Source organism: Anopheles cruzii, chromosome 3 (genome assembly GCF_943734635.1).
Source record: "Anopheles cruzii chromosome 3, idAnoCruzAS_RS32_06, whole genome shotgun sequence".
NCBI lineage: Eukaryota > Metazoa > Arthropoda > Insecta > Diptera > Culicidae > Anopheles > Anopheles cruzii.
Window position 1 is genome coordinate 59,639,172 of NC_069145.1, and position 25,973 is coordinate 59,665,144.

Sequence of the window (25,973 nt, forward strand, 5' to 3'; positions counted from 1 at the left end):
TGTCGACACATTAACCAAAACATTAGCCCAGCCGCACGCCACACGCCGCAACATTGTCCCTTGCGTCTCTCTCGCGCAATATGCTGCACATCTTAATTTGGTGCCCCTTTTACACCGTAGAAACCGCACCACACTTTACTTGTCGTAAAACACACCTGTTTTTAACCCCCGAACGGCGGCACAAAACGTGAGCAGACTCCCGAAGCTAAACAACAACACTCCGGCTCCGGGGACAGAGAAACAATACCACGTGCACGTGCTTCGGGCCCTGCATCTACTTCCGGTTTGGCAGCAGTTTTCCCCGGGAAAGCCCGAAAACTACTGCACGCCTCTGGCGAGTGCTGGGAGGAGCAGCAAAAACGACACAAAAAGGAAGAAAGTCTCGGCGTCAGGGTGTTGGCCGGCCAAGGAGCAATAACATCGTCCGTGCTCTCGGGCACGCGATCGACCTCCAGTTTCGTGCTCCAAGAGCCCGCTTCCGCGTACAGGATGGCTGGCGGCAGCGTTGGCGAGAAGTGAGAGAATCCTGCCCAAGGACGACGACCACGCCACGCCGTCGTTGGTTGACTCATAAAGATTGCCGGGAGTGAGTGAGCATTCCGGAGAGTTATTCCGCGTTTGTGAGGGAACTTGCAAACAGCATTAGAAAATTGGCCAAAGGTAATAGCCAAAAACCGGGATCAAAACCATGAGATATTCTGGAAGTTCCTAAAAGTTCCGGAGCCGTCCCCGAAACCCTTTGCAACGAAACAATGCGGCCATTCACACCAACCCGCGTCGAAAAACAGCGGAACGTGGAAAATTGTGCGGCAAACTTTCTTCACACTTTCCCGGAAGCCGCATACCAGCGTAGGGTTCCAGGCGAACGAAAAAGTGAGAGAGAGGTATAGGCACACACAGCGGGACACATTGATGGCACACGAGGCACATCCTGGCGAATCCTTACGACGGGCGAGAGTCCAACGAACCTCAGCGCCGACGGGCGACCAAGACTGATAAGAGGAAAACGCGACAACCGTTCGCAGGAGAGCGGAACCCAACGAACCCGGAACGATCTGCCCGGAAGGAACTTCCGCGTAACGATCCGGAAAAATCCCCCCGCGGGTGTGTGTGTATGCGTCTGTGTGAGAATATTTTACTCTGTTTACTTGTTATTTTCCCGGCTCTCTCGACGTTGTTTTAGCGCTCAGCAAACGGACGGACGGAGAGAGAAAGAACGAATAGAAGTCTAGCTTTAAGGGTTAGTAAATAAACAGTAGAGCGTTTCTTCGGGACAAAATCGGAAGCTCCGTCAGCGTGGTTTATTTGCATTCCGGCAAACACCGTTACAGTTTTGTAAGAAGCACAAGGAATATGACATTCGTTTGAGGAATGATCGAAGACAAACCTTTCGCTAAGTTAAGGCATTCTAAGTAATTGAATTGAATAACTAAAAATATGTTGTAGATGTATGTTGCTTCCTCGAGCACATTTTAAAAGTAGAACTTTGCTTTGTTTCGCGATAAACGATTGTTCTTGAAACGTGTTTCGCACGGAAAGCCTTGAGAAAATAGCACAACCGTTTAGCAGCGACACTAATCGTCACGTCTGATCGACGCGAGAAACAAAACACGACGGACGGAAACAACTTTATCTGCCATCCATTAGTTTAGTTACCTCCGATGAGTTCAAACGAGTTCTCCGCTGTATTCGATGCATTTGACAGAAATCGGTAATTTGAAACACAATGCAAAAATGCCATTCGTTTAGTTTATACTATTTGTTGAAACCAAAAATCGCACGCAATCAAGAAATGTTCCCGAATAGACCTTGAAAACAAAATTCTTGAAACAAAGAACGCAACAATAAGGCCACCATAAACTACCATAGATGCGATTTGCGAATAGAAACTCACAGGGAACCACTAGGCGGTACCACTTTCAAAAATCAATACTCACCACCGTAATCGCCCGAAAATGTGCAATCCAATTCGCACGTTCTGCAGCTGCCAAAAGCAATAAATGATAGCACCTATCCAAGGATAATCGACGCTATTTTCGCCAGCAAGGACACGTTGCAGACAACTGTCGCAAAGGTCACGTCCATGAACTACATTTTTGCGCACATAATGTTTCGTTCGTGAACAAAAAGTAGTCGCTACCAAAAACGTTGATATAAGCCACCGACCGGAAGTCGGAATCGTTGTGATTGAGTAATCATATTTACTACTCGGTTAACAGAGTATTCACTAAAATAGCGAACACAAACAATCGGGGCTGTGTTAAAGCCCGTTATTTCAATTGTAGTCTGTTCAATTTGGGATTGGCCTACGCTATCAGAGAGTATCCTTCGTGAGCTAAAAATTCGCGTGCCACGCCAGCTCATAAAGAGGCACAAAAAATCGAACGGAACAGTGGTAAACAGAAGGACCAAACCCATCCCAGAAGCACCGCGGCAATGTTTGTGGAGTAAACCCAAATATAATGTCAACTCGGAAAAGGACATCTCAGGTCAAGCGACCGTTTTCGAAATCCGGCACCACCACCGACCTGTCGTTCTGATTTAATGTTGCGTTTCACGGGCCTACGTATTAAGTTATGAAGGCTTTCCGTGCCATCGCAACTGGAGCGCGAAATTTAACCGACAGCCGGCGAAAGGATTTTAGTTGTTTTGCGCGTTTTAAGCAAGCGTAAAACAGGCGTCAGATAGCACGAGAACTCCTCGGCACGGCGTTGTCGCGCCGTCTTCCAGTCCACGATCGACCGGCAAATCGGTCGGAAACCACTGCACTGTCCCTTGGCACTGCTCATGATGACGTTCCCCATAGGCGCTGAACTGTGGACAGCGGACGTGAGAAATTAAACTGTGTGGTGTGTGAGTGTGATGCGTTTTAACAAAAATCCGGACGAATTATTCTGATGATTGAAAGGTATGGAAAGCTACATTTATAATTGAATCGCAGCTCACTTAAGTTGGAGATTTACATAAACCGTTGGGCGATGAATAATTCATCCTTATCAAAGCACACTATGCTAACTCCTAACTCACTGTTCCAGCAGAACTTTATGTTGAGCAAATAAGATGAGTCAAGAGCAGTTATGACGACTCACTTCCGCAATCACAAAACAACCGTGGTGTGTCACACCGTGTCGCAACCCAGTGTAACGGCACCATACGTAATATAGGTTACTATCGGTACAATTCGTGGAAACCCAGATTTAAAAAGAGGGTTATCATAAAGATGTGGCAAACGTAAATTCAACATCGTGTATAATTTACTCCACTGTAAATTCTCACCTTTTTGTTCCTATCACTGCTATGGCAACCGTCTGTTAGATGCTCGTGACTCTGTTGGTGTCATTAAACTATGATGCCTTATATTAATTCCAGCACGGCCAACTGTTTGTGCACTCTTAAAAATATTGCAGAGCCGCAAAAAATTATCGGCATTCTTGGATCACTAAAATATACACTTTTTACACATCAGACAGGTAACAGTAAGGTCCGATTTTCAATCACCTATTGAACAACTTGCCGAAACTATGCCAACAACGATGCCAAAACTTTTACTTAAACTCACCGGTACTTACCTGTATCTCGAGCAATATTTCTTGCTTTCTTCGCCGCAGTTCTATCAACAGCTTTTGCTGCTCTGGTGTTAGTTCTAAAACGAAACAGAGTGAAGAGTGTTCATTAGCAACATGGTCATAATTTCAAGCAAATTATGGTAATCTATTACGCAGCAGCCTCCGACGACAAGCAGCTTTCGTTCGCTGGTCTTGAGAGAAAAATCGGTTTTAAGAACCCGGGACAAAACCAGAATGCAGCCGGCAGAACGTGGCGCACGGTCCACGATCAATTTCACTCTAAACGAAGTCTTTCCGCTCGGTTCACGTTCTGGCCACATGGCGTGGCGGCAACGATTTGCATTTGCTTATTGTGCCAACATTATGGGGCCCCCGGCGATGACGCTAAGACGAACACGGTTACGGCCAGCGCACTTCGCCAAAGTCGCCTTTCCGGCGCTATCCTGCGTAAATTCGAAGGTGATTCAATTGCTACTGGGTTTACTTGTATTAAAAACAGCACCAAACCCCCGTTAATCAATCCATCGATCGGGGCCCTATCGAGAAACACTGGACCGCGGGGTGGCACAGAATTACATTTCTATTTTCGGCCATCCATCGAACGTGCCGTCCGTCCGTCGGGCCGGATCTGAGCAGTCGGGAAGAATTTCTTCGATTTATTTTGCTTGTGTGGCTAACGGGAAATTTGGAAGAAAACATTACGCACGTGAACGTAAACAACGAGGAAGGCACAACATAACCATTCGCCGGATTGGGGAGGGAGAAAGTTGAACTGCAGCCGCCGGAGAACGGTTGGTAAACATAGAAGCAATCGATCGTGTAGTAAGCAAATAGGCTAACAATAAATCATCGGCGAGACATGGCCTGTTAGATAAAACGCTCCCAAAGCAGGAAATTGATCCATTGAAGGTGTCTTAAATGGTGATAAATGTCAATTGAATGTCCAAGTTTGTCCGACCACCACGGAGCAGATAAGTGCGCTGGTTATGGGGTTATGGGCCGTAACTATTATGGTCTTAATCGGTGGCCCTATCGCGCGAAGAAAAAGTATAAAAGTTGCAACGTTGAGCATGTATGGGGCACCATGGAAACTACAACTAGTAGGGCTACTACGTAATCGCTCCACTCGCTCCGATGTCGGTCGGTCGGTGCGCCAATTGCGCTACGCTAATTACGGCCTTTTGCTTTTGCAAGGTTCACAACGGGGTTCACCGTGGCCATAATGACACATTGATGTTGGTGCTCGCGCCTCCAGATCATTCATCTATGCTGCCGCCCGCTACGTTAGGAAAGCAAAACAAAGTTTTCTCAACATTGAACGGGGTCGTGACGTACCTGGCAGTGGGAAGTTTTCGGCGTGCTGCGAAATGTTGGACATTGTTGCGTACGAGCTTTCCATTGTGTTGACCATCATAGTTTTCTTCGCACTAGCGAACGGGACACTACTCCTGCTCCTCTTCACACCGTGCGAAGTGTGAATCACTCGCTCGCCTCTTAATATTCACATCGGGGACATCACGGGAATTCCACGAAAACCAAAAAACAACAATGCACACAAAACAACACACACGGGAAGAAGCGAATCACGGAACCACGGAAGACCAAGAATGCTTTCGGATAGAATAGGATCGATCTATTTAGAAGAGCCCCAAGCCCCCCACAGAATGGGTACAGCACAAATACACAGAATTTTCTTCACAACAGAGAGTTTTCCCGTAATCTTTTCAAGCTTTTCTGTTTCGTTTGTTTCTTTATTGTTGGTTTTTCTGTCCTGACAGCTCGTTGTTTACTGTCACATTCCAACTGTCGGAACGCAACTGACAGCAAAGGGCTCATTTCACGCAGTCTCCGGGAGGCTGTCAGTTTGCATCGGAGTTCCGTGCACTCGCAATCTGGAAGAGACAATTTCTTTAAGATTTTAATTAAAATTCGCACAATCTGTGCCCCGTTACCGATAAATGCACGTGTAGTCTTCACCGTGGTTGGAGAAAAATTTCACACGCACGTAGCGGACACTTAACGTTTTGGTATCCGCCGCGAAATGGAAAGTTTGCAGGAAATCTTGTTTATAGTCAAACCAAAACGATCCATACCAAATTTCCGTGTCGTGAGCATTCAAATCGTTTGTTCCCTACGAAGAGAGAATTCAGTAACCAAAGCAAGCGGTGATCGATGTGTAAATAAACTCACCCAGACAGAAAATTCTTTAATGGCACTGTATGTCCCATGTTTGTTCCTTGGATATGCGTGGAGCGGGAAGTGTTCGATCGTGAGGGAATTTAAAACTATGTTAGTGGATAGCTTCAGTAAAACTGAGCCGTGGCTTCCATCGATAGCCAAGCATGTGCCGCAGTCCTGTGGACAAAGATTTCAATTATTACGAGCAGACCATAGGTCTTTCTTACAGAGCAACGAAAGGAATACAACCTGCACGATACATTGCATTTGGTTATGGGAGTGCTTCTGGAAGATGTTTTGTAGTTTCGTCAGAAGGCTATCGTTTTCCGACGAGAAATGGCTCGCCACCGAGATAACTTCTCCGCCAAACATACGGGCTGCATAATCGGTTGGGCCAAACTTGTCGAAGTTAATCTTCTCCAGCATCGAAATCCGGTCGTTCAGCTGTGCCACATCCCGAATGCTGACTGTACTAATGGCCACCTCCTTGTTTTCACGGGGTTGAATTCGGTGTTCGGTATTCGGTTCGATGGAACCTCGTTGATTCAGGCACACGATTAAACAAATTAGCAAAAGTGCAATGCCGACTGATAAGATATTCGTTGCAAACATGCCGCGCTCGGTCATTTTCGTATTCGTTCGTTTGCTCGGTAAATTGTAGTTGTTCTACTACTTCCGAGTATCTAGTTAGATCTTGTTGGAGAAGTTGGAATTTCCAGTCTACTGAGATAAAAATCTTTCAAAGCAGACTACAGTTTGAAAAATCTCAGACGATGACGAAAGTTGAAAGTTGACAGAAGACCCGCCAACTTTATTTTTGTGTGTGTGCGTTTTGCGAAGTTCATTTTCATCGGTTCATTTTCATCGGTTCACCCAATTCCAGAGAGTTCACCCTATTCCAGAGAGTTCATTCCCAATTCATTTAGTCTCAGCCTTGACAACTAGATGGCGCTAAAGTCGTTTATCGTTTATCGCAAACGATAAGTACCAGTTCGAAACGGCCAGTTTTTGACAGCGCACGGCCGCTTTGACAGCTGGTACTGAAACAACAGAAAATACAAGAAACAAAAATAAATAAAAAAGAAGAACAAACAATAAATTTCGTCGCAAACACCCGTCGTTTTGCGTTGGGTAAAGTGCGTGCAGTTTATTTTGCACCCGGGATGTGATATTTTCTTCCTTCGCATCAATTCCGCATCAGCGCCAATCAAGTTGGACTTTTGCCGCACGCGTGTTGAATTGCTTCCTGCGAGACGCAAAAGGGCTGAGCTCAGCCGTGCAAATGTGTTTCGGCCTTTGTGTCGGCTAGAAAAGTGAATACTTATTTCGGAGGCACTGGAGAACCGTGCAAAATTGCCGCACAAGAATTAGTGCATTAGAGCGAGTGCACTATCGTAGAACTTCCGGAGAAAGCTGGTGTTCCTTCAACCGCATAACACTCGGCGGTCACATCACAATGCAAGATTGAAGCAAGCGGTATTTATGTTTAAAATAAACATTACATCATACCCATCTTGCCGCTGCGCCGGACGGACAAATCGTTGCACGAGTCCAATGTATTACGGTCGTAAATAGCGTCTTTGGCTCCCGGCAAAAGCGATTCGTTGTGCCACGATCAAGCCCAGATACAGAGGACGCTGGCGATGGACAGCAACGAGAACGAGGAGTACAACACCGCCAACAGTGACGGGACCAAACGTTTCGTTGGCCCCGCTGGTATCGGTGCCAGTTGCATCGCCAAAGCGGTGTCCGCTGCCAAATATCAGAACCAGTTCAACAACAATAATCTGCTCGAGCAGGTTAATCTTATGCCCGCACCGCGCGACAGAATGCCAGTCACGGCGAACGACCAAGAGATTTCGAAGGCGGCGATTATTGAGGTGCCTGCAAAGGACAAGGTTTTCGGTGAAAACGGTAAGGTCCTACGGGTAAAAGTCCCCACACAATAGTTTGGTTTGTTATGGCAGCCGTTTGCAACATACTGGAAACGTTTCACCGGTTCAGTTCGGTCTAAACTGTGTTTCAATTGTATTTCTCAGGGTCATCCTTTAACGGTTGCGCGCTGTTTCCGCAATCAACTGCACCGCCATCGTCTACAGCTTCCGGTGGGTGCGTGAAGAAGGAGAACCGACTGCTCTCCGATCAGCCGAACATAGAATGCCTTACCGCTAGCTTTAGTGCAACAAGGAACGGAGCGGCGAATGCGTACGGTCGAGTATCTTTGAGTAGCAGCGACACGGCTTCGGTAAACGCTCGAACCAACGGTGTTCACGGCGACGGACCTGCCGAGGAGCGGGTGGTGGAGGTCTCAAAATCGAAATCCGAGGACGGTCCACCGGTCGTGCCACCGGACGATGGGGATTTTTCCGACAACAATTCAATCGGTAATCTGTCGTACCTCAGTGAAAACGGTTTGATAGAGGAGATTATCCTGCTGCCGAACAATGTGGACTCGGACGATGACAACGGATCGACGTCGGAGGATTGTATCTACGCGTACCGCGGTGGAGAACCGGGCGGACTGGCGGGTCAGTTGCTAGAACTGCGCGGAGATCAACCGCCCGATGACGAGACGGACTTTCTCGAGATGGATTTCGATCCGGAACCGAGCTCGGAGATGGAGAATTTCGACAGCCATCGGGAACCGACCCTAGATGACGACGACAGTGCGTTTGCCGTTTGTCGATCGAACGAAGCGCACGCTGCGGAGCGGATGGAGAAGGGTTCACGAGACCATTCGCTTCTATCTTCGCCGCAACCGGCACATCATCAGGCGAATGAATCGCTACATCCACAGCAGACGCATCATCACACGGACCAAATGGCCCACAGCGATTCGACACATTTGTCGGCGAACTTGGAATTATCAGCGGCACGAGGAACTTTACCGGAGCAACTGTCAACTTTGAAGGACGAAGCGGATGGGGAAACAAAGGGAAATGAGATAGCAGCGGAAGCGGTGGGTAATTTGCTGGCCAGTCACGAGCCACCGCGAACCATGGATCATCCGCAAGCTCACAAAACCGGTGCCATTCCGAAGAACGTGCCGCACCATTACGCAGCCATCGCACTGGATCAAGATCGCCCTCCCGGGCGATGTTCGGCGAATTGCAAGAACCTTAAGCTCGACCTTAATCTGTGTCCCACTGCAACCAATCCTTACCCATACTACGATCAGCGAGCGTACATGGACTTCGGTCCCCCGAATGGGCAAACTATTCGCAGCGAACTCATCGCTGGTGTTGCAGAGGACGAGGAAGAGGAAAACAATTGCTTAGACTGCGCTGAACAGGAGTTTCTCATGGACACCAAGCAGGACCACACGCTGCAACGGTTGTGCCGGGTATGCTCTGTCAAAGGAAGAAGAAGTGGAGGGCGACTATCAAAAGTGAGTTCTGCCCCGAAGCTCGGTGGTGGTCGAGCCGATGGGCGAAAGCTGTCCGAGTTCTATGCGTTCGACGAAACAGCGGTTCGCTACGACGAAGCAAGGGTTTGCGAGGAATCGGATGCGGAGTTGAACGCACGAGCGGAACTGATCGCGTTCGAAGCGTTGAACAAAATCAATGCCCTCAAAGAAACGCCAGCCAGCGGTGGCCTTTCGCAGGCCGACGAACACACATACCGAAGGTTGCGATCGTCCGCTGGGGGTGGCTCAGGATTTACAGCGGACGTAACGGACGGATCGCAACCCGATCAGGTGGTGCCGCTGGACTATTTTCAAACGGTGCGTGTGGAATGGTTTTGTTTTTTCAACTGCAAAATACTGACCATGGTTTCGGTTTTATATTTTAGGTTTGTCCGGAAAATACGGTCACTATCTACACGATAAACTGTGGTGAGCTGACAATAATTGAGGCTTTGGTAAGTTCATGCGGCAATTGTGGCGGTGGGATCTTGACTCATTAGACGTACCTTGTTGTAGACACGCATTGGAGTGGCACCCAATTTGGACGTCCTGCGACAGTACTTCAACGAGCAGTACCAAGTGGACACATCCAAGATGAACATACCGAAGTACTTGCTGCACATGTCGAAGCGTGACTGTAACTATAAGAAACTGATCGAGGCCATCAAATCCTGCTGTGATGATGAAACGTTAGACGTTCAATACTACCCGGTAAGAAGGCAACGCGCAGGATTTTGGGCTGTTTCTTCAGGTTTTGCTTAATCCCTGTTACAGTTGGATCCCTTTTCGGACACACCGGAAATTGTGCAGATCAGTTCTTGTGAGATTGCAAAACGATGGAACGCAAACACAAACCTGCGACAGATTATCCACTTCAAGCACAAACATTTTCACACCCTCAATGTTCTCGGTGAGCTACGATGGTAATGTTTTATTCCCAAGCAACGGGTTCTTACGGTTTCCTGCTGGTGTTGAATTTTACAGGTAAAATTGTGAACATACTGCGGCAACCTTCGCGGGGTCGACACACAAACCACACAATCAGCATCCCGCAATACTACAAAAGTGGCTCCATTACGATCACACGGACAGCATCGTGAGGATGACCGCAAATGTGCGGCCCATCGTCACCAAGCTGGTTTCCCATCCCCGGTGCTGGTAGTTCAGAGATTCATCCACCAGGCGCCGTTGTAGTTGTGGAGAAGTGAGGCAGGATTGTAGCGAAGGCTATTTTTATTGTTCATCCTGCTTACGATGCTATTCACTTTGCTTTGCTTTTCGCCGGTCCCTTCCGCCTGCGGATCGATTCCGATCCCGGAGAAAGGAAACGGTTCAGTACCTCCACTGTGATTGCTCAAACGGCTTCTGTAAATATTAGGTAGCGTCTTATTTATTGTACGGTACGCGGGTTTGAAACGTTGCACGGTCGTGGCTCGATCGAACCGGCAAGCGATATGTTTTTAAAACAGCAGATCGTGTATCAATTGTATCAAAACATATACCGTTATTATTTCGCTGACTCAGTTTCGTTGTAGGGTTTTAGTTCCAGTCCTGTAGAGTGGTGAGTTACGGTGTGATGATCGTGACTTCGTGTCGGTATTGTCGCCTCAATCGTTTGCCCTGTGCTACGACTAAGAACCTGAAATTGAATGGCTTCCTTATCACGCCGACAGCGGTTGTTGTTTTCAGTACGTTTACGTCTTTCGCTTTCAATATCAACTAAGTAGTTCTGTGAAAGAAAATCACACAGCTTCGATTCTCGGTAGTATGTGTTGTGGGCAAACGACATCATGTTCCATCAACAACAGACCTAACGTGTAATGTTGCTTGCTAAAGATCACCCGCCCGAAATTTTATACTCCTCAAAACGTATCCCAGATTCATCTTGTCCGATGCAGGATAACGAAGCGCAAGTTAAGGACTTATTGAAACAATAAAATAAAATGGTTTTGACTCCCATATATACACACATTATACACACTCGTATACACGCAAATCAACAGCACGTTTCGGGCCACGAATCTGCACCCGTCGGACAACAGAGCGGCGATTAGAATTTTTACACCAAACAACCGATGGCCTTCAATTCCGAGCACGAGCAATTTCTGTAAGCCTTACAGGCACTGTGCGTAGCCCTGCGCATCAACTATCGAAGACCAATATCGAACAGAAATAAATAGAAATAAAAGAAACCTCGAACTAAATTTGCTTCTCTTCTAATCGGCAAACTGCAACTGATGTAGCTGATGATCATGGAAAACAATTAAAACTTGAATTCTACTTTTTTTCGCTATAACTAAACGTTTTACTCTCTAACTATTCTGCTACTCCTACTCTAACAGAAATCAATTTATCACATTCACACCAACAGATAGCAAACTGTTTAGACAAAGTTTGTCGTACGGTTGGGCATCGAATACAAACGAGCACATAAACAGATTGGATCGGAATATATCTGATAACGAATTCAAATACAATCGCAATCAAGGAACTTTACACCACAGGCCAAACATATTTGGATGAAGCAGTTGGCCATACTCAGGCTGGCTCAGGTCATGAAATTGGCTCGTTAAGCATGTTTTGAACTAGCAATTTAGCTTCTGAACACTTTGTCATGTTCTGCCAATTCGATAGTATGGTGCAAGATCAGTTGTTTACTTGGGGTTCTTCTTATGTGACGATGCACAAATTTTGTGATTTGCGTTTCTAAAAAAAGTTAGAGGCCTAAACACTTTTGTTTCGTGTCAGTTGAAAAGAGACCTCTCCTTTAACTGTACAATCAATCATTACATTTGGAAACGTGTGATGTGAATAATGAAAGGACAATGTTAATAATATGCCCTACACCACCTTAATTTAGGTTTGAAAGTAAAGCAGTCTAATACTTTCGGTAGTTGGTTCTGGTTTGGTGTATTTGGATGTGAAAAAATGATTAAAATTTTTAACCCGCGTTAATCGATAGCAGTTCAAAAGAGCTGCGTTGTTTGCAAAATCTCCCTTAACTACCACTTGCACAATAATCGCAGCAGTCCTACCGTTTGGTTTGGCCCAGCACATTATCGTAGTCACGGGCGATGGAAGTCATTTGGATGATTGGCCTTTAAGCGTTCCGAAAAAGTAACGTGGAAACAACGGACAAAAGCAGAAAATTCAATTTTTTGTGCAACGAAACAAAATTGTTGCCGCCAGGCGGTATGATGAAAGCTTCAGAGGCGGTTTTACGGGGTGCTTTGCGCGAGGCAAACCGTCGGCCATCGGACACTCCATCGGTTCTTGCAAAGCGTGGCATCGCCATCGGTGAAGTCATCGGCGAAGGAGCGTTCTCCTGTGTGAAGGTGTGTGCGCGTGGCAGGTAAACGGGCAGCCGAGTCCCGGGAGTGATAACGCATATCAAGTCCGTTTTTGATTTTACAGAAAGGGCACAATTTGAACGGCAATACTGTGGCGGTTAAAATTATCGATAAGAATGGTTCCTCGTCAAACGTAGTGCTCAAGTTTATGCCACGCGAGCTGGAGATCATTAAAACTCTCAAGCACAAGAATGTGATCACATTTTTCGAATTCATCGAGACCACAATGAGGTAGTACGCGTTTGGCAGAACGATAAGAATTAAGGAACTACCGCCTTTTCCCCAATGCTATTGAACAGGTTTTACATCGTGATGCAGTACGCGGAGAAGGGATCCTTGTTGCAGTTGCTGAAACGAGAACGGTGGCTTAGCGAGCCCAGAGCCTGGCACTATTTCCATCAACTGATCGACGGTGTTGCCTACATCCACAAATGCGGAATCGCGCACCGCGATATTAAGTGTGAAAATATTGTGTTCAATGCGCGGGACACACTCAAGTTGATCGACTTTGGCTTTGCACGTCGAGTAACGAGACGCACGGAAGGCAGTCAGCAGGGCGGTATGGTAGGACCGTGTTTATCGAAAACGTTCTGCGGAAGCCATGCGTACGCGAGTCCGGAAATTTTAAATTTTACACCTTACGATCCGTTTCCGTCGGATGTTTGGGCGTGCGGTGTGGTACTGTTCGCCATGGTGAGCGGCAAGCTACCGTTCACGAACGCCAAAAAAGTTTCCCTACTGCTCCAGGTGCGGCAGCATGTGAGCCCATCGGATGCGACCGGCATTTAATCTGTGTCTCGTTTTGTATCTTTCGTAAAATTTTTGTAGGTAATTAAGAGCGGCCCAAAATATCCCGAGTACGTTAGCGACAAATTAAGGATTCTGCTGGACCAGATATTTAGTCCCGTGAGCGAACGTGTTACCATACCCGGAATCAGGGCGAGCGAATGGTGCCTGACACTGCCGGGCGATGCTAGCTTAGAAAAGGACACAGACGAAACGGCAGAAACCCCGAGAAAGAGGTTCAAACCGAATCACGAGGCAGCAAGTAAGAATAATGAAGGTTAGATTACCACGTGGTAAATGGTTGGTTCTCGACGAACCTATGTGTAAATAATAGGCAACGCAATCTTCCAGCTGTTTTAAACAGTCGGGTCAATAGCGAACAGAAAAATCCGTCATCAAACGTGCCGTGCTCGCTAAATTGATGGAATTTAATAAATTTAAAAGCGATAAAATATTTAACCCGTCGTCTCTACATTGTGTCCTGGCCTCCGGTTGGGCCTTGTGACCTGGCGTTGCGCTAGGAACACCAGCGAGCAACAGGGCGCGTTTCCCATGCGTTTTTCTCATTCAGTTTCAGTGCAGTGATTTACTGTCGACAATATACCAGCTCTGCGGCCCGGTATCCTTACAAAAATAAAACCATTGACAGTGTAAAGCAGTGGACGAACCAGCAGCAGGGCACATGCTATCGGTACGACTGTGACATAAACATAAATCTTGCCACTGATTAGTGGACTTACTCTGTATCGTTTCGAAGCTGGGCAACGAAAATGAATGAAACAAACATTTGCTGCATACGACGGCTTGGTTCTTTTCACAGTTTTGCCCTACAAACTACTCGCATACATACTTTCAGCTTGTTGTATGTTATCAGTGTTTCCCATTTATCTTTTGACCATTTTACTATCCTTAATTTAGTACGAAGGGTAAACTTTACTTCACGTTCTTATTTACCGTGCGACACTTAAAAAAATATAAATTAACAACGATTTCCCAATATCATCAAAGGTTGCAGAAAATTCAAAACAAACCCGTGATTTACCTTCTAAATTACACTCTTGATGTAACACAATTTAACGTGTTCGTGTACAAAAAAGAACTGCCTCGTAGACGAATGTACCACTCGTTAAATTGCTACTTTTCCAGACTTCTGGCTATTGAACGTAACCAGGTTCCACGTATCCGGACCCCGCGTAAACAGGATCTTTTCCCGGGCTTCCAGCAAACTGTTGATGCATTTGCTGCCCATCACGCTGCCACGCTGCCGATCGTCGGTGCACCCCGATCGACCGGACTGGAACGGCACACCACCAGCACCATCCTCTAATAGACCATTCGGCCGCCCGCTTTAAGTAAACATGGTTTTCAAACAGTATTTAATTAAGTATAGCACTTAGCACTTCCCCCAAATCGGTGGAACGACGAAAGTGAAGAAACACGTTTGAAAAATATGGCTCCCTACCACCGCCCGCCCTTGTCTGGCCACGAAATTCTCTCCACATTTTCTCGAAAGGTCAATCGAGAGTAGCGGGAAAACATTTTCCGTAAACGCTCCAGCCAAGCCGGCACGGCACCTCTGACGGAGCACCTCGGCGGCGGTGGCGGCGGCGGCCAAGTGTAAACATTGCTGGTGTGAGCCTATTAATGGCTGCCGTGGGTCATGGACTCTCGGCCAGGGAATTTCGGCGCCCTTCACGTGGCCCGTGGGCGCGTTTCTTCCACAAACGAAACCATCAATCGCCTGGTGGATGAATTTATTTTCCCGCCCATCCGCTCTGCTGGCGGTGGTCCATGTGTTACGGGTCTGGTCATGTTGCCGGTGTCCGTGGTTTCACAGAGACACGTGTCGGCCGAGAAAGTCTGGAACTGTTACCTTGTCGAAGCAAGTTGGTGAACAAATTATCACGTCGCCACACAAGGCTGCGGATGAATTTACGATATTTTAATGAGTTCTTCGCCGACTCCTAGGTGCCGCAGGTTTCGAAAGGTTGGTTTTTTATTAGGCTGATTGGTTCGAGCCGCCGATGGGTACTTTCATAGTTGCTGGCATTTGAAAACTATTTATCTCTCATTTAGTAATATTTATAACAACACTAGTGAAATTCAGACAATTTTATTTAAATTCAAACATCTCATTGTAGTCTAAAAACTAGCAATGGTAGCATATAATGGGCGTAAGTCTTTCTACTTTCAATGTAAAATATTAGAATCAACTTCTCAAGATAACTGTGTAATTTCACAGTCGAATTAACGACTAAACTTGACTCAATGTTTTCCATGGTCATGTTAACCTATACAACTGGTCTCGTCTGTTCATAACAGATGTCTTTTGTATGTCTAAAGTGTATGCGTTACATTTAGAAGAAAAAGTATGTTTAGGATTTTATTTAAAGAAATTTTGACACACTTCTATTAATGAAGTATGATAAGTTTATATTTCATAAGACAGGCAGCTCACACGACGCATTTGAAGCACTGTGAAGCTGTTTAAGAAATATTGTAGCACTCTAGTTATGATTGAATGCCCTTCTGAAGATCCTGTTTTACTGCTGCCATTAACATCCGACTGGGCACTGTCCGTGTTTAGTTATTACTAAAAGTGGGTGCGTGATGACTAACGCTATTATTAAACGCTAGATTAAGCTTCGCGTCGATCGCCTTACCATTGAGTTTTATCGTGCACGAAAAATCGTTCACCGTACCGTAGGTTATGATTTTATCATCTTTTACTGGCATCAATGGTAAGAGCCATGGTAGCCGGCCAGGATAAATGGAATGGCACGGACACAAGCAGTCGTTTTAATGAAACTGAATTGCTTCAGAAAATCCGATTTGCCTTTCGATGCAATTGAAACTTATTCAGGTGAAGCAAACTAGAGTGTTTCCGGTGAAACGATTCATAACACTTTGGCCGTTTATTGTTTCATGGAGTTGATAATGTAAACGACGAGCTATGACAGAGTTGCTCATTTTAAATGATTTATAGTTCTACATTTCCACTCAATTAGATCCAAGTTCAAATGAGTCCCATCCTATTTCTAATAAATATAAAGAAGTTCACAAAATGACGGATCGACCCAACCAGAAGCCCACAGCTATGGGTGATGAGGAAATAGTAGTGAGATTTATACGAGGCCTGTTTGCTGTGTAATCCTTTTCCTTGTAACAGGTTGAAAGAACCATCGCTCCAGACGCTTCCGCCATAATTTACGTGCTCCAGTTCGGCCATGCCTATTTCGGAACTACCCCTCCACTTTGGTATTTCAAAAACTATAAACAAATAAACTCATCCAATCGTTTTATGAATTTACAGTTGCAGCTATAATTTTACGGTCCTCCAAGAAAATACCTCCATAAACAGGCACTCAGACGAATTTCACACCCCACAGCGCGCTAGGAACAGCTCCCTTTTGGGTCATATATTTTGATTTCTAGCTTCCTGCGCGCGCGTTTAGCCGTGTCTGAGCGTCGGGGGAAGAAATTTAGAAAAACCTGGCAAAGAAACCGCCACCTATAAATTTAAACTGTTTAAAACCGACCGAACGGAGCAGATGTTTATGACTTTTTTCGCGTCGTCTCTGCGGGCCACGGAACGCGTTTGTTTTCGTTTTCGGGCGCGCCGTTTCGGTGCAACGTTTTCATGCGTATTCGGCGAAAATTGGAGGCCTCCGTTTTCCTCCGATAGTCCTATCTTGCTGTCACTAAATCATCGTGAAGGCTGTTTCCTAGCGCCCTCAACTCATAAAACTTAGTTCTGCGTTATGATTTCTGTGGCATTTGTTGCTCATTAAGTGGAGGAGCAGTGCCCCGGAGGGCTCTGAAGGTGCAGTAATTTATAAAGTGGTATTGTACATTATAAGGAAACTTTTATAAGGAATCTTTTATTTTAATTGGTCCTATACGTTATTCGAAAGGGCAAGTTTGTGGTTGGTCGTTCAACTGAATGAATCACCAGTGTTTTAATTTGAAGGACTTTTAATTATAACTTTGCACTGCTCTCCACAAAAACACTCCAAAGACCTGGAATACACGGTTCTCCTAAGAATGGGTCACATAAAACATGTGGGCTGATTTGAAATAAATGAGTTTTGCGTACTTTTCATCAGGTGAATTATGTTCGATGCTTTATCGTCACCTTGCGAGCAGTAATTTAGTTTCGACCACAAAACATCATCATCCGTGTCCTTTTCTCAATCTCTGCTACTTCCCGGCACCCTATTTATATACTCCGACACTTTGGCCGTCCCCACATGATGGATGAACTACCTATTAAATTGATATTTCGGTGCGATTTCGGGTGAAAAATTGGAACCCATTGTCGCCGACATAAAACGCTCGATACACCGGCGCGGCAAGTGCCGTGGAGCAGATACTCATAAATGTCACCGCATTTATCTTGATCTTTGGGCACGTTTTCCGTTCTCTTCTTTCCACGGTCGCCAACGGCACCTAACACGTGTACGGTTTGGGTACGCACATGGGTGGCTTTTCGAATTTTGTGGCTTTTAAAAGTGTGTCCCGCGTGACACGCTATAACTCAGTGCGCCATGGAGACTCCGGTACGCTGGATGATTCTCAAAAGCACTACGGACCGGAAGGTGATGCGTTCGTGGCGATATTAACGGAACTAATAGACTTTGAAGAGCTTCATGTGTAGCAGGATACTCGATGTTTGATTCGGTATTGTAGAGAAGAAATCAAACCTGGAGTGGCCAAGGCGAACTCTAGGCTCTTCAAAGTTCACGGTAATGGCTTTGATGATTGCTTTTTTATGAAAATGTGCTTGGACCTTTACCCTACCCGGGCCTTACTGGTTATCAAACCACTCTGATCGTAACATTTTTTTTCGTGTCACCGAAAATCGGTTTGACGTAGTTTGTTGTTACACGCAGACGGCCCCAACAACGTGTTCCCATTTCCTGGTTATTGTTCAACCGCCATCACCGATATTCGATACTGTTTTCACAGGACCCGCGGGGGAAGAATATAAACCCCTTCCTGTCGCCCAGCTAACCGCCAATGCGTTTGATGAAGTCGTTTACGTGTGACCTTCCTGGCAACGCTAGATGCGTAGGTTTGACCAACGACCGTTCGATTTGACCCAGTAACGGGCTAACGGGAATTTGTTGACTTAGGCCACACTCCAGTGCAATCAAAGGTGTGTTTGGTTACTTTCTTCGTTTTTTATGGCACTCCATCACGACACTCCGTCCTCGTCTGTTAGGATGTAATTTCATCAGGCCATGCTGGACTTTAATTTTATTACGTCCATCAATATGTTTTGTTATGATGGGGCGAAAATGTTTACACTTGCAGAAATAAGCGCCTCAGTAACAATATACGCCGTTTTCTGGGTCCGTGTAAATTGGTTTCAAATTATCGTTTTCGATACTCTAAGGACTATGGATCTGTTGTAGCATCTTACAATTTCCATCATTCAGGGAATCATGAAAATAGAAAATCCTAAAAATACCATAGGCCTTGCTCGTGAAACGAAAAATCAATATTTCTATCACTTTCTGGCATTACACGGCCTGTCACTTTGGAGAAGCAATCGAGTTATCCTCAACTCACGGAATTGATCTGTGGTCACGAACTGTTGTCCGTCTTGTTTGTGTTGATTGATAGCGAAGGAGACACATTAAAACGATTTGCTTTTAATCGTTTCCCAGTACACTTGAAATCTTCCAATTGTGTCCCACAGAAACCAAATAAAAACTAACATACGGCCAAACCATACAGAAAAAAACAACTTTTATTAGCATTTTTGAAAGCAGGATTACTCTATTTTTGCTCAGAACCATGCTTGGCGCATTGAAATACAATTAAAAATGTCCGAAAATTAACTCTTTTGGTGCTAAGAACTTAGAGAAAACTGTAGACTAAAATACAGTAAGGCCTTACGATGTAAGTCGATAGAGGAAAGTACTCGACAACGATCCACTAAGGCCAAGTCATGGAACGTTTACTCGTAAAATGCTTGAACACCTAAAACCTTTTTCACCAAAAATAGTGCTACTTTTATCCGAAATCAATATCATGTGTTGTTTGAATGAATGTTTAAATTGTACTTTTGAGAATTAAAATTATTTGTCTTGAAAATTCACTGCTTCGTTAATTGCTTCGTAAATGTTGTACCTCAGCGAATCTACTCGATGTTAGGTAAACACTTGAGGCCATTCCCTAAATGGTGTACCAGCTCTGTAAGCAGTGACTTGTTCGTACCGCATTCATGACCACAAACAATCGATCGGTTTGTGTCTGCAGTTTGTAAAATCGATAGCTAGCGTGTTTGTTCTTTGGGAAAGTTCCACGAAGGTAATTAACACAACTTCAATTTTTGGGCTGCGTGTGTCGATCGAAAAACCGTATCAAGCCAACGCTGTCTCGCTTCTAATTAAATGCTTGTCCGTGAACTTTCCCGTGCTTTCACATTTCAAACCGAACATCGGTGAAGCTGGTTCGGGAAAGTTAACAAAGTGGCTGTCATTAACCATTAATGTTTTCCATTGAAATCGTGCAAAACTGATTAAAAAGTTAAGTGTTGCAGGGCGGTATGTGCGAAACGCATTGATTAAAAATATCCTACAATCCAATTGAACATTTTTATGAACTACAAACAGAACATTATTGTTGGTTCAATTATCAAAAAACATGCTACGTCCATAAGTGAGAAGAATGCAGGAATGTCGAAGCTAACATTGGAGGCTGTTAAATAATTGAAAAATGCAATTGACACCGAATTGCAGTGAAGTATTCCGCTTCCGTGTAGCTGGGGCCCAGAATGACGCACCAATGGTGACTTGTAACAGAAAGTACTCTTCATTTAAGAGCTACAAATGGAAAAGTGACCCAGTGAGGTTGATCCATTTCGTTGATAAGTAATTCAATACCATTTTTTCCACTTTACCGTAATCTGTGTGCTTTAATCGATTTTATCAAGTTTTGCGTGATTCAGTGCTTTAGGGTTTTTTTTAAACTTACCCATATTTGAATTTTCATAAGTTCCTTTTTTCGTTTCATAATAAAATATTGCCAAATTTTACCTCATCAACTCGTGTTGTAAATAAACATTTGACTCTGATTCCGTTCCAAAGAACCGCCGTTTGAAATATCAAACAGATTAAATTCGTTGTGTTCCCTCCATTTACAATAGGTTTGACGTTAATCGTGACTGCATGTTATAAAAAGAGTTAGCTACAACATAACACAATAGATCGCAACGAAACGCAAGTTGCTACTCGACTAAGGGGTCCCAACATGGATATTTGTTAACCGGGAAAAACTAACGCATTTTAAAAACACCGTCAATGTCAATGATTTTAAATTTCGCTTTGATTCGCGTTCATTCACCGCAAAAGCGGACGTTTGGGTGCTCCACGCGCCAGCCACCGTTTGATGTTCCGTCAATAAATATTTAATTCCCAAGCATACCACGTCCGCAGACCGCAGAAGTACGCTTGTCTGGTTGCGAAAGCGAAAGTGTCCCGAAAAATCGACCCGGAAACAGCTGGACCAAGTTGCGACTAACCGTATCCTTGATTCATACCGCCGTGTTTTGTCTTGCGCAAAGTGCCACCGTGTTCCTCGGTCGGTCAATGAGTTAGCCAAAAAAAACAGAAACAAAAAACGGAAGATTTCTTTCAAGTATGTTTCCATCTTCCCATCGGAAATTAATAATTCATGAGCTGGACCCGTCGGGCTCGGAGCCGGAAGTGAGCCTCTTTCGCGTCGAGCCGGTCCAACTTTGCCGTGAACCCGTGGCCAACCCGCACTCCGCACGCCTGCCGGCGGGATCTGATCCTGCAACTGAAGCATGATGCTTGCCAGTGACGGATGTTGGTTGACGGATTTTCGGTCCGAAAGCAAGGCAAAGCATGATGCAAAACATGATGGACGGAGCGAGAAAAAAGTTTCACTTTCGTGCGGAAGTGGCCTCTTTCGGTAGTAAACTTTAAAAGGATGCCCACAGCTTCGTGCCGGGGGCGGCTAGGTCAGGCTTTCCCTTGGTGGCGATTTGTCGAGGGTCCGTTTAAGGTTCCGCTTAGGTACGTGGTGGTTTCGGAACGCGGTGTTGCTTGCGCGACAAGTGGCTTGGACCACCGAGTGCCGGTGGTAATGGCGAAGATAAATTTGGTTGATTTGATTTAAGAACTGCCGACCGGGAATCGCTTCCCGCAACGGCAAACGTAAATCACATCTCTCTTGGGGTGTTTACTTGGGATCCGGCAGCATGCAGTATGTGCAGACCGCACCCGTACCGGTGCTACTGACCTGCTTTCCGGGGGCTGCGCTCTCTGCACTGTGTAGGTGATGCTCTCGCCTTTTACGACGCTGTCCAGAAGGGATGTTCGACACGAAGCGCTCCAGCTCCAAGAAGATGAGCTCGACCCGTTGCTGTGGGCTGTTTTTATTCCGCTTGCTTATTTATTCAGCGAGTTTAAAAGCATTAAATGCCTCCTCGGAATACATAATTAAAACGAAAGAAGTTATCCTTTCGGCGGCGGCGGCGGTGGCGGTGTCGGACGAAAGGATGACAGAAGATGCGTGAATGCGTCGCAGAAGTTGTGCGCGGAATTCGGCAATACGCCGAAAATGCTTCAAATAACCTGAGGCACATGCCATTACATCGCTCGCGAATTGGGAAGGAGTAGCTCATTATCAATCATTAAAGTAACATTAAGATAAGGCAGTGTCCTTTTGAGGCACTTTTGGATTTAAAAAAATATCATAATCTGTGTATTGCAATCTATCGTTACGATCCTTTTTGTAATAATTTCGGTCTTTAAATATCATTAGTTGTGTTAGCTTTCACATAACTACATAATCTTTTCTAATAGTGATCCCACAGTTGGTACGTTCACCACAAATCTTAATTAAAAGTATTCCGTAATTTTGCTACGCTGATGTCGCTATGCTCCAGCATCATTTATTCCATTTACTAACATCGTTATTTTAAACATTTATTTAACTTGCATGCTCGAGTAACGAAGTCATCCAATTACATCTTCCGACATATGAGAATATTTCTTAATGTATTGCTTGAAATACTTTGTGCTCTTCCAAACCTGGTCGCCGAATCTTCAAAAGTGATCCCTAAAGACCTAGAGATCTTAAGGCAAATGTTTCCACTGTCGAAGCGTTTCCCGGTTACAGTTTGTTTCCCCTTTCGCGCGCACCCCGCATCAATCTGAGTTCGATGTTTTTTCCCTCCGTTTCGAATTTCGAACCAAATCCTTCCCCTAGGACCGGCAGCAGCAGCAGCAGACCGGGGACATGCTGGCCCGCCGGCCCGCCTAAAGTGGGCATAATTGAGTAGAGCCCCTAGATTCGTTTATTAAGATTGTTTCCGAACCGATAAACGATAGCGTGTTTTAAAAATATTAAGACACACATCGTTTCGACGCCTTCGCTTAACTGGCCGCCAGCGCCAGCTAATATGTTTGGACTACGTTCGCCCAACGGATGTTCCCCTTTCGGTCGGCAGCCAGCTGCACAGGATGGGACGGTACTTCTCCTGGCTGCTTCCTGTGAGCACATGCGCAGTGCCTCGCGCGGTACGTGCCGTGTTCATCCGTGTACGTACACGGATTCCGTGTTTCATTCGGTACACCGATCGGAAGGCCCGCATCAGTGGCCACGTCGCGAGCGCCGTGCCGTCAGTCAGTCGGTGGATAGCTGGCGTACCGGAAGCATCTCCGTGCCTCGAAGTAGTTTCGTAGCCCGATTCGGAAGACGCCGAGCCGGCTTCCCGATATCTTCGCATCGCGCGACATCTGACGAGGTTTATCTCAGAGTGGCCGCGTGGCCAAGGGTGGCTCTCCGCGTGAGCCGCGTGCATTATGTTGAGTGGACCGCCCAGTGGGTGAGCATGGTAATGATGGTCGTGCCCGAGCGTGCACTTGTGTCACGGCTCGTTACGTCGTCGTCATCGTCGTTATGCTGATGTGCGCATTGTGATGTGACCGCGTGGTGAAGGAAGATTGTGTCGTGAGAGCAGCATACGAGCATGTGCAACGAGCGCACGGAAGCATAATTTTTGCCCCCCCACCACCACCACCACCGCCGCCATCAGGCCAAGATTCTCCGATCGCGTGAAACGGAAAATTCTTTTCCAACTGTTGCAATCCGTCGCCATCCATCATCCGGCGTGGATTAGTGTGTTCGGTGTGTGTGTGGCCGCGCGGGAGAGAGGGGCCGAGTGTCCCCGGAAGTGTCGCGTACACCGAAAGTCGCGTTCCGGGTTCCGGTCGCCCAGCCTCCCGGAGTTAGCAACCCGAGCACCACCGTGCCCCGGTTCGCCGAGAATTATGTAGCAAACCGTGTCTCCAGTGTCATGTTTATGAGTGCGTTTTGATGTCGGCCGTGGCGACCGTGCGATCCCACGCATCCCACGAAGGGGCCCCTCTAAGCCCGACCGGGTGGGGGCTGGCAACAGTTGGGTGACAAATTGTGAAAATTAAGACACTTTCGCTCTTAAGAAACCCTTTGGCCGTCGGCGTCAAACGGCACCGCGTGTTGGATTAATGTGACACCCCGGTCTTCGCGGCCCCGGTGTCTCGGGAAGGGTGATTCGTGCGCGTTCCGTCTTGGGAATAATTTTGGAGTCCAGTGCTGCGGGTGCGGGTGCGGGAGTCCCGGGAGTTAGGGTACAGAAAGTTTATTAATAATCCGGGCACGACGCGCCTGGCCGATGTCGCGACAGCATACCCCGGAGGTTGCGTGATTTGAAGAAGAGAAAAATTATTACACCAGCGGCCGGTGGCACGGACTTCGTCTTCCTTCGTCTGCCTGCCAGCGACACAGAGTCACGAAAAACAACCTGTGCTAAGTGGATCCGAGGCTGCTTGACGCGAGGAAGGTGTGCTTGGTGCGAGGGCTCGCCACTCCGGAAGCCGAGCGGATGGTTTATGTCAGGTTAGGAAATCCGTGAATCGGTGCCAAATGAATGGAAGCCGTTTCTTCGTGCATACGTAAGCAATGTGTGGGATTAAGTGATACCGGAAGTCGGAAGCGAAGCGGAACCAGTCAGCAGGTTGTTCAGCACAGGAGTCAGCCCACGGTAAGCCATACTCGGATGCACGCACGTATTACATTCGTTTCCGGTTTTGTTTGGGACACTCCGCGATTCCCTTGTTTTCCTCTATTGTGCGCGTCAAAGAATTGGCTATTCGGGACAAACAATGGGAAATTAGGGTGTCCAGTATGTGTTGTGAGCTTCTAATTTATGATCCTGTGCCTTGTAAACTTGTTGAATGTTAGGTTTCGTATTTTGACGATTTTTGGAATGCTGAAAAAACATTGTTGAATAGCGGGAACTTTTATTCAGGTTCGGCAGAATCTTCACCCAAAACTAGAAGTCGTTATTAAGTTATTAAGTATTGATTGACTGATCTCGTAAGTCGGTTTTCGCTTCCACTACAAAAAATAATCGTGCAAATTAACTTAATTAGCAATAAATTCAACTTATCTTGCAACCACTCATCGGACGAAATGTAACTGTTTAGAGGATGTAATGTCATTTCTGTTACGTGAAATAACGCCATATCCTCTTTTTATGTTGCCTTCTCGACTCTTTGAAATGCTGACAAACCAAATAGGCGTTAATTAGTAATTAAATAACTGCCTCCTTGTCGTCGTTAATGGTAAATAGCATATTGACGGGGTTGAAAATAATTTTATTTGAATTGATTCTTGAGAAAACACCAAAAAAGGGAACGATGAGAAGTGAAAACACAGACCCTCATAAGTCCGCTGTTTTCCGAACCGAAGTTTAATGTGCAGTAGCAGTCCTTCCTCGGTTGCTCAAACGCCTTGCCAGCACAGCGGAACCGCGGACGCCAAGTGTGACCTTTTGCCCAACCCTTCGCGGCATAATGAGTCTAAAATAACATACATCTTCGCTTAGCAGATGGCGTGGAACCTTTATCACGTGGGGAAAAACATTACACCGCAGCTATCATTAGACAGTGACAGGGCTGTTGGGGCAAAAAATCATTCCCTCGACGACGACAACGACAACGACGACTGGGAACACATCACCTGAACCGCTCAGATAATGTAATTACACTCAATCTATTTTGATTGGACTCTGCGTGTTTGTGTGTGTGTGTGTAGCACGTAGCAGGACCGATGATCTGCAGAGATTGGCCACAGGAAACATACGTTTGATGAGCGCCTGACACCCATTATCGCCGGTATTAGCATTTTGTAATGCTTCTCTCGTTAGCATACAACGCGTCTTACTTACGCCATTAAACGCCTGTTCGCTGGCCGGTGCGTGCCGGGTCGGTCGACCACGTATGCGTTTAGATAGTTTTAGAAAAACGGCAGCACTTTTTGTGGCCTCCCGGAGCCGGAGCCCTTTTTCTGGTCCGTTTTAAACGGAGGCGGAAAACGAAAATCAATATATTAATGAGCGTTCAATTATGCATCCGCGCGGCGGCGTGCAGTAAACACCTCGACCCCTGGCACCAATCAGCGCGTCGGTGCGTTTGATTCGTTTCCCGGAACCCCCACCGCATGCGTTTGATAAATTCATAATCGGCCCAATGAAGCTGAAAATGTTGTTCGATGCTGTTCGAACACACGCCACACGCCTCGAATCGCATTCAATCACCGCACAGCTGATTTGTCACAACTTCAAACGAATGGCCCCCCGAACCCGAATGCGAATTTAATTCAGCC

At 46.1% G+C, this 25,973-nt stretch overlaps 4 protein-coding genes across 4 annotated transcripts in view; 2 read left to right on the forward strand and 2 right to left on the reverse strand.

Moving 5' to 3' along the window:
- LOC128275286 (cytohesin-1) overlaps positions 1-5,159 on the reverse strand; it is a 47,624-nt gene extending 42,465 nt beyond the window's left edge. The window contains exons 1-2 of the mRNA XM_053013741.1: positions 4,902-5,159; positions 3,570-3,643 (exon numbers count right to left, since the gene is read on the reverse strand). Of these exons, the coding sequence (XP_052869701.1) occupies positions 3,570-3,643; positions 4,902-4,980 (153 nt within the window). The 5' untranslated portion in view covers positions 4,981-5,159. The remainder of the gene's footprint in view (positions 1-3,569; positions 3,644-4,901) is intronic.
- A 244-nt stretch (positions 5,160-5,403) lies between these two features.
- On the reverse strand, positions 5,404-6,197 carry LOC128270702 (SUN domain-containing protein 3). Its single transcript, XM_053008117.1, has 4 exons — positions 5,994-6,197; positions 5,757-5,921; positions 5,519-5,697; positions 5,404-5,458 (listed from the first exon to the last, which is right to left on the reverse strand). The coding sequence occupies exons 1-4, from the start codon at positions 6,168-6,170 to the stop codon at positions 5,404-5,406; spliced, it is 576 nt and encodes a 191-aa protein (XP_052864077.1). The 5' UTR covers positions 6,171-6,197.
- Positions 6,198-7,310: 1,113 nt separating this feature from the next.
- On the forward strand, positions 7,311-11,310 carry LOC128271547 (uncharacterized). The gene is made up of 6 exons (XM_053009122.1): positions 7,311-7,658; positions 7,784-9,468; positions 9,537-9,605; positions 9,667-9,861; positions 9,925-10,060; positions 10,135-11,310. Exons 1-6 carry the CDS (start codon positions 7,388-7,390, stop codon positions 10,248-10,250), a joined length of 2,472 nt encoding a protein of 823 aa, XP_052865082.1. The 5' UTR covers positions 7,311-7,387; the 3' UTR covers positions 10,251-11,310.
- Positions 11,311-12,347: 1,037 nt separating this feature from the next.
- On the forward strand, positions 12,348-14,613 carry LOC128270703 (testis-specific serine/threonine-protein kinase 3-like). Its single transcript, XM_053008118.1, has 5 exons — positions 12,348-12,485; positions 12,565-12,731; positions 12,800-13,247; positions 13,329-13,548; positions 14,384-14,613. Exons 1-5 carry the CDS (start codon positions 12,348-12,350, stop codon positions 14,611-14,613), a joined length of 1,203 nt encoding a protein of 400 aa, XP_052864078.1.
- The last annotated feature ends 11,360 nt before the right edge of the window (positions 14,614-25,973 follow it).